At 29.6% G+C, this 8,710-nt stretch overlaps 2 protein-coding genes across 2 annotated transcripts; one reads left to right on the top strand and one right to left on the bottom strand.

Annotated features, from left to right (window-relative positions):
• Positions 1-5: 5 nt before the first annotated feature.
• LOC119677824 (probable serine hydrolase) lies at positions 6-798 on the top strand (the record flags this gene model as incomplete). The annotated part of the gene is made up of 1 exon (XM_038089361.1): positions 6-798. A coding segment is annotated over one exon (663 nt), but the record flags the coding sequence as incomplete, so codon positions are not given.
• Positions 799-937: 139 nt separating this feature from the next.
• LOC119667914 (pre-rRNA-processing protein TSR1 homolog) lies at positions 938-4,866 on the bottom strand. Its single transcript, XM_038077266.1, has 7 exons — positions 4,648-4,866; positions 4,494-4,573; positions 3,913-4,432; positions 2,993-3,842; positions 1,967-2,090; positions 1,637-1,903; positions 938-1,575 (listed from the first exon to the last, which is right to left on the bottom strand). The coding sequence occupies exons 1-7, from the start codon at positions 4,751-4,753 to the stop codon at positions 1,093-1,095; spliced, it is 2,430 nt and encodes an 809-aa protein (XP_037933194.1). The 5' UTR covers positions 4,754-4,866; the 3' UTR covers positions 938-1,092.
• Between the last annotated feature and the right edge of the window lie 3,844 nt (positions 4,867-8,710).

Here is an 8,710-nt window from a genome sequence, read left to right as displayed (position 1 = left end):
TCGATTATGTTGTACTGTTAAGGCGTCTAATGGAAGAGTTTAAATGGGATAAAATATCAATGATAACTCATTCTATGAGCTCTATAAATGGTTTCGTTTTTAGTGCTTTATTTCCTGATAAAGTTGATATGTTCGTTGGATTAGATGTCTTAAAGCCAATTACAAGAAATCCCGACAAAATTGTTGATTCAATTTCAACACGTTTAGAAGATTTTATTAAAATGGAAAAACGTATGCGTAGTAAATCAGAACCCCCTTGTTACGAATGGGAACAACTTGTCGAACGTCTACATATCGGCACTGAGAAATCTGTTTCAGTAGAGTCATGTCAGTACTTACTTCAAAGGAATTCAAAACCATCACAACATGAGCCTCATAAGTATTATTTTGCGCGCGATAGTCGTTTGAAAAGTTCGATGTTTTATCCATTCTCGCGGGAAGTCCCATTCGAGATGGCGAAGCGTATAAAATGTCCACATTTATTTATTAAAGCATTAGGAGGTCCATATTACGAGCCAAAGGAGAACTATGACGATACACTTGAAATATTAAAGCAGAATCCTCTATTCGAATATCATGAAGTGGAGGGCACACATCATGTGCATTTAAATAATCCCGAAAGAGTAGCGCCTATTATAAATGATTTCATTAGTAGATGGAGGACGTAAAATTAGTAAAATTTCTTTTAATTTTAATTTGTTATTAGACTTAGGCTAATGTTTTGTTAACAAAGATCTTGCAAGGACGTAATTTAAAAAAAATCTTAAATAAGTAATAAATACAAATCTTTAATATAAATATTTATCTTTTAAATTGTTTTCTAAATTGTAACCAGCCAGACTAATGTTACAAAAAGTACTAATTATGACATATTTAATGTAACAACATTTGTTTTATAAAATGAATTTAACTTTTAAATATTAATTTAAAAAAAAGTTGTGTTAATTTTCTAAAATGCAATGCGAACACTATTATAACTTCAATCAAAAAACCATTAGCATTAATTTTTTGTAATATCTTTTTCATTATTGCATTCTTAATTTTCAACAAATAACGAGTCAATCTTTATTTTTAAATGAATAACTATTGATATCACATATCCATCATTAACTCCGATCTTTGATTATTTTCTTCGCATCTAATTAGGCATTCTTCATAGGTCCACTTAGGATAAACTCGTTTGTAAAGATACATAAAGACTGTGTCCTGCGAACGTAGCTGTCCATCGAAATAGCATTTCATGTGACCATGTGTACCTAAAGATTCCTTAATATGTCCTAAACGACCACATTTTGTACGTAGTTTTACTGGTTTAAAGTATTCTACATCTTCCTTATTGAAGAACATATAACGTATTGTCGCGGATTTACGATTAATGCGCATAGGATGACCACTTAGTACAACTCGCTTAAGTATAATACGGTCAGGATTACAATTAATCACACAACCCCTCGCAACCAGTGCCAGGGTGGTATCAGGATTTTCTTTAAATGCAAGCACTGGTACTGGTGGAAACTGTATAGGAGCAAAGAATGTAGCACAAACTGTTTCGTGTGGTCGGAAATAACGTTCAAACTAAAAAAAAACAGAAGAAATAGTTATAGTTGTTTTTTTCATACAATGATTATGAACAAACCTTGTGTTTATCTCCGTTAGTGTGTTGGCTGTAAGTGGGATTAACCACAAAGCGACGATAACCACATTGTATAATAATTCTTTCTTTTGATTTTATTGGCACTTCTGAGTCGGGTAAACGTTTGAGCACAACATTCATGATTGACATTTGATGTTCATGTGGTAACATGCCATAGACAATGACATTATTGGTGAGTTGTGCAGATTTATAAGCGAACCATTTTGTTGCTGGTACATTAATGATATGTATTGTTATATACCAGCCAGGCTATTTGTATAAATAATAAAAATATTTTTTATTTATTTAATAATAATTGAATTGAGAACCTACCAAAACGCCATCAATTTCTTTGGCTTCTGTGATAATACGTCTCTTAGTGCGATCGAAGTTCTTGAATTGATAAATGCGTGCATAATCACTGGGTAGATTTTCTTTTGTATCCCAAGGTGATGTTCTGTAGTTAAATATTTACAATAATACATATATATATAATAATAATAATAAAAAACTAATATAAATAAATATATATTGATAATAATACTATATCAATTTGCTTTTATACAAGATAGAGTCCAAAGTAAACAGGTGTTTCTAGTCAGTGGTACAAATATACCAATCAACTGTTTATTACATTTAACATTTGCATCCAACACTGATAGACTCTCAAAATTTCGAGTCATTTGGATGAAAAGAACGAGTCATTTGGATGAAATTGTGAAGATTAAAACGCATTTTGGCCTATCAAAATATAAACGCCGTACTGTGAAAATTTCAAGAGCTTTGGATGAAATAGAAGTGAATTTATTGCGAGAAATGGTGAGGACAGGAATGGATTTTGGCTAACAGAAATCAGTTTTAAGCTCAGTTTTTAACAAAATTATACTTGAATTCATCAGAGATTTTCCAAATCCTTATTAAAATTGATCTATTTAGAATTAAGCACATCAAAAATATCGTACTTTGATCGATTCAGTCCGCTCAAGTTGACTGAATATCAAAAATTGAGTTCCTTAATCGAGACTTGTCACCAGCTTTTTGGGAAAAAATTTCATTTAACTTTCAATCCCTTTAAGTATTCACCTAAGTTGGTACTGTGCAAATTTTTCCTTATGAAGCAAACACATTTGCTGATGATAGAAAATCGTTTGTAAATGTAAAAACCATTCATAACTCTTACTAAAGAACTGTGACTTCAGCTGTATTATCTCCACTTTCATTAAATATTATGAAATTTTGACTGACAAAAGGGTAAGATCCAAATTACATACTGAAATATTTATTTCCAAAAAAAACTATTTACTTTAGAACACACCTCGTCGTGGTGTCGAAACTATTAAAATAAAATTTTTAACATACCTGAAAGATTCCAGTCCTCTGAACTTTTGAAAACGATCTCTAGCTGCAACATCCAATGGTGTATCAATTTCATCAGGCCACAATTCATCTACACGTGCTTCTTTAATTTTCTTCATAGTATCTCTTTCCTCATGGAAATCCATTTGTAAATCATATTTTTCGTCATTTATAGCTACATCAGATACAGAAGCAGTTTCAACATATTCTTCAGTGTCCGAATCAGGTTTTTCAACTTCATCATCAAATGATTTATCATCACATGACATAAACTCATCATCTTCATCTTCGTTTTCATCATCATCATCATCGTCATCCATATCGTCGTCATCCTCAGCAATACTTTGATCATCCTCAACAGTTTCAACATCAGGTATCCACGCAGCTTGATATGCGCTATAACCTTTGGGCACACGTTTTATGAGTTTTGTTTTCTTTGCTTCTTTCTGTGCTTCTTGTATTTCTTCTTCCGTTGGCCATGTTTGTTCTGCATCCATTGGATCCGGTATATTTTCACTTTGTAGAGAAGTTTGCTTTGTAGGATCAGCTTTACATAAGTTGCGCACTTCATCCGTAGACATTTCAGCATTTCTACTTTTATCCAATTTGTAGGGATCTTGTGGTGCATCTATTTGTGACATTTGAAAATCACCTAAACCAGGTATATGCACTAAGCCGTTCACATCTAATGGCGTGCCGCGTAGGAAACCAGTTACTTTTAGTGTGCCAAACTCATGAGTTGGATTACTATTCGGTATAAACTCTACCTTATCGCCGAAAAGGTGTGGTCTATTATTTTTATTGTAGAGCACATTTTTCTTTTGAGCACCAACACGACGCATGACATTAAGACCTATGTTTGGAAAATGTTTTAATTATATTAATTAATAGAAATAAAATAAAATATTTCAAAAAAATAATACCTTCAGCATTTGTATCTAATTGCATTATTTTTTCCGCTGGCAATAGTTTGGATAAAAATTTATATGCAGCAGCTTTAGAGTTTGCACGCCTTTTTGGATTAACCGATTCTAAATCCATTAAAGCTACAATAGGTGTTGGTATACCTTGTGCTGAAATCATGTTATAAATACGATGTCCCCATTTATCGAAGACATCATCTTCACCCATTGCAGCAGATGTTAATAGTAACGTTGTATCACATACTTTAAGATAATCCAATACAGCAACTTCATTACCTCGCCCAACCGGCGGTACTATGAATGCAAAACGTTGTTTGAAACGTGGTAAATTTATATAAGTAACACCTGCAAGTGAACGATCCACAACTGCTTCTTCATCACAATTCTCCAGTATGGCCAGCGCAGATCTTGGATCTATTTGTTTGTGCATCGGCAGTATGCAAACAAGAAATGGTGCTGTATTTTGACCACCCAATTGACGTTTTATTGCAAAAGATTCTTCTCGTTTATTCTTACGTAGCTGTAAATAAATTTGGTTTGTTTAATTTAAGTTATGGGCTTCTGAGCCAGTATTTACGTACTTGATTCAATTGATTGCGACGCTGTTCTTTTCGCTGTTGTTGTTTGTGTTTATGGGATACTACTTTTAAGGAAACTTTTCCTATGGCATTAAGAGTAGAGTAATTGTTAAATATTTATAATAACAGAATTACGCATATTCACATATAGAATTACCTTTCTGTGCATTATCAATAGCGCCTTTAGAACGATGCCTTCCTGTTTTATGCGCCTTATTAGTTTGCTTTAAGGGCCCCGGTCGATGAAAAACTTTATCAGCCATGATTATTTAATTTATTTTGCCAATATATTAAAATAAAATTTTAAAATTGGCTTTATTTACTAATTTTTAAAACATGTGCTAGGCTTTGTAGTCAACACACGTTGTTGTTAGCACACAAAAGAACAAGACAAACTGGGTTGCCTATGAACTAAAAAAGTAGTGGCCTAAACAGCATAATATAATAACATGCGACCAAAGATTTGTAAAACTTAAAAAAAAAAATAGTATGGAATTATTATTATTTAATTAAATTAAATTAATATATTTTATACCAAGCGTTTGTTGTTTCTTCTAAACTTTATATATGTGAGCTCTGTGTATATATTACTCTATTGCTACTACTATTGCATATAACATCTTCCTTCGAGCAAGCAGCAACACTGATTTCCTTTGTTTTGGGAATTTTTATAAAATCATATCAGCAATTATATACACTGTACAAAATTAATAGCAAAAAATTATTTAAAAATATCCCTTCGAACAAAAGAATAGAATAATACGTTTATGACATTATAAACTATATACCGTATGTATTGCACATATAAATATATATATATAATTTTACAGGTATTTAAAATTTTTGGTATAATATTCTTAAACTGTTTATATCCATTAGATTTGTTGATTTGTTTTTTACTCAATGTGTAGTTAATTCATTATATTGTTAAAAAAAAAATTTAATATTATTCGTATTAATATAAGAAAATAATCTATAAAATATTTCGGAATAATAAAAATTCTATTTACAAAATTCTATCAAAATTATTTGTGTGAACAGAAGAGAATTTTTCATATAATACTTCTTAATATATATATATATATATGTATGTATAAAGTTTTAGCTATAAGCATAAACTTTTATAATAACTGCACCATTTATTTGACACATTAAAGTTTATTAATTATTAATAGAAGGCTCACTTTCTTATATCTCATCTAATAAAATTAAATAATTGAATTTTATAATCATGTTTCTTCAGTAATTGTTTTAAAAATTTCTTGGTGAAATATTTTTTCTTAGACTATATTTGGATTTTCTTTAAAGTAACTTAGTAGCTGGCGAGATAGTAGCTAACGACTATACCTTGGAATCTGTAAAGGATTTTATATATCTAGGCTCCGCTTTAACAAGCAAGAACCAAATCAGCCTAGAGATTAGATGAAGAATGAATATTGTCAATAGGTGCTAACATACTATGGGCTTAGTAGGAAATTGGAATTGGAAAGTTACCCCAATCTCACGACAGACAAACCTTACACTCTATAAGTAGCTCATATGTATGGCACAGAAGCATGGTTGCTATCAGAGAATGATGAAGTAGTGTTGGGAGTTTACGAAAGAAAAGTTTGGAATTGGAAAGTTACCCCAATCTCACGACAGACAAACCTTACACTCTATAAGTAGCTCATCTGTATGGCACAGAAGCATGGATGTTATCAGAGAATGATGAAGTAGCGTTGGGAGTTTTCGAAAGAAAAGTTTTAGTTCTTTGTAAGATCTTTGCTTATCTACGAGTTTGCGACAATTACCGCTGAAGCATGGACGTTGTCACGAATGTATAAAGCAGCGCCAGAAGTTTTAGAGAAAAAAAAAATTCGTGAGATCTTTGAATGAACCATGAGCTGTACGAGCTTTATCACGGCATTGTTATAATGCAGCGAATTCACATCCAGCGGCTTCGCTGTTGAGCTATGTCGAGAAAATTGATAAAGATCCTGCAGTAAAAAAAGGTATTTGATGTGTCACTTGGAGGATGAAATCGTAGAGATAAATCGTGTCTAAGATGGAGTTATCAAGTTGAAGAAGAGTTAACTGCATTTGATGTATGAGAGTGGGGAAAGCGCGCCTGGAGAGGACTGCTAAGTCAAGCCGAAATACGGTAATGGATTGTTATGGCCAGTTAAGTAAGTAAGTAATATTTTGTTATTTAGATTTTATCAGAAAGTTTTGGTCCGTTATTGTGCACACTTACTTATCTGTCAAAACTTTTAGATTTTTATATCGTTTTTATATTGATTGATATTGATACATTAATTATATTGAGTATATTGTTTAATATTTTGTATCAATATTTCAATTGTTTTATGGGGTCCTCATAATTCTTGGAATCATCATTTACTATATCAAACAAATAATAATATAATCAGTAATTTAATATAAGCATCTTAGATAAGTTAATGTGTACCTGAAAAATTACAATCCATACTGCATCTTTATAAAACCATTAAATGCAGACTCTCTCGTAATTGTATCTAGCTAAGTAGCTAAGTACCTCTGTATATGTTAAATATATTATGATATAAGTAAATAAATGAAATCGAACTTAAAGTATGGTATTTGATTTATTTTAAATTAAAAAACTTGTTTTTATTTTTTAAATTTTATTCATAAATATATTTTATGTTTAATATTGTCTACATAGACATACATAAATACAAGTTATTTATAATTTACATATAAGTTTACATAGATTTTATTTTTCTTTTACATATATAATAGTAATTATTCTGCACTTTTATATAAAGCACTAACCAATAAATATTCTATGCCTTGTATATATAATAAATACATAATACAAAACAGTGTAATTTACCTTCTATTTAAAGGACTATTAAAACAAATATATTTAACTAATAAAAACAAAAATTTTTTAAAAATAATTTAATTGTCATACGCCAAAATTTTAAATAAAATCTCTGAACAGATTATTAAATACTGTAAACACAAGTTTAACTTTTTAATTTAACTTATGTTCAAAGATTTATATTAAATATAAATATATAAGTATAAATGCGAAACATTGCTTGTTCGCTATGATTTGAAGGATCTTCCCACCGAAGATCCTTTCTTAAATGATTTGATTAATGGAGCTTATTTAATTAACTCATTTCTTTTTAACATATACATATATGTATATTATTTGTATAAAATTAACATATTGAAGTACACACAATATACTTTTAAGTTAATTTATTTTATAATAAATATTTTAATTGTTATACAAAATGAGTATGTTCAGTTTCGAAAATAAATTCTATATTAATTGATTAAAGAAAAGAAATATCTTATAGCTTTTAGCAATAGAATTGACTAGGATTAAAATAATTTATAAAAACTTAAAGTAGGTAAATAGTTGTTATTGTATAATATACATATATAGTCATATATATATACAAAGTTAAATAAATATAATTAAAAACTATTAACGAGTGAAATTAACATTATTATTTGATTAGAAAAATCTTATCTTTTAAAGGTGCAAGTTAGAAACCGTAGATATATAAATTGCAGTGTGATATTTTTTAATTAACAATAAAAATAAATAGTAATAAAATATTGTAAAAAAAAAACAAAAACACACATTTTTTTAACAATTTTCTACATAGTTTTATTTTAAATTCAATACAATTTTTTAGTTTTTATTATAACAGTCATAAAATTTTTTAGCAACTTTAATAAATAATTTTGTTAGGTTTGTTTCTTATTACGTTATATTGTTCTTTATATATAAACTAGTCGTGTTCTGTTTTTAGCGCTATATATAGTACATAGTCACATGAACTACCTCCACACATATAGAAAAAGATATCAAGTTTTGTATGGAGGATAGCGCATATAGAACTATATCAATTCGTATTAAGGACGTGTGCGAGTTAGGCTAAGTTGATGCTAAACCAAATGGGAGATTTTTTGGGATTTTTTGCACTGCACACATTTAGTCATTTATCAACACGTATCGACACATCACTACATTATGGGCACAACTTAGAATTTCCCTCATTTAGAACGCAACTTAGCCTAACTCGCACACGACCTAAATTAGCTCATAAGCGTTGCCACATTATGAGTTTAAAAAAAAACACGACTATTGTATATTATATTATATAATATATATTGTTATATTATATAAAATTTTTGGTTGTGATCTGTCGATTGTATTCAATACTTTAAATCTG

Source organism: Teleopsis dalmanni, chromosome 1 (assembly GCF_002237135.1).
Source record: "Teleopsis dalmanni isolate 2A chromosome 1, ASM223713v2, whole genome shotgun sequence".
Taxonomy (NCBI): Eukaryota; Metazoa; Arthropoda; class Insecta; order Diptera; family Diopsidae; genus Teleopsis; species Teleopsis dalmanni.
The sequence above is the reverse complement of the archived record's forward strand: the minus strand, read 5'-3'. Positions and strand labels throughout refer to the sequence as shown.

Bases quoted from the DNA above. Each gene is read 5' to 3' on its own strand.
- LOC119667914 (XM_038077266.1), bottom strand. From the start codon at position 4,753: ATGGCTGATAAAGTTTTTCATCGACCGGGGCCCTTAAAGCAAACTAAT. The intron at 4,574-4,647 runs GTAATTCTATAT...TTAATGCCATAG, and splicing joins TATTGATAATGCACAGAAAG to GAAAAGTTTCCTTAAAAGTA. The intron at 3,843-3,912 runs GTATTATTTTTT...TTCCAAACATAG, and splicing joins ATTAGATACAAATGCTGAAG to GTCTTAATGTCATGCGTCGT.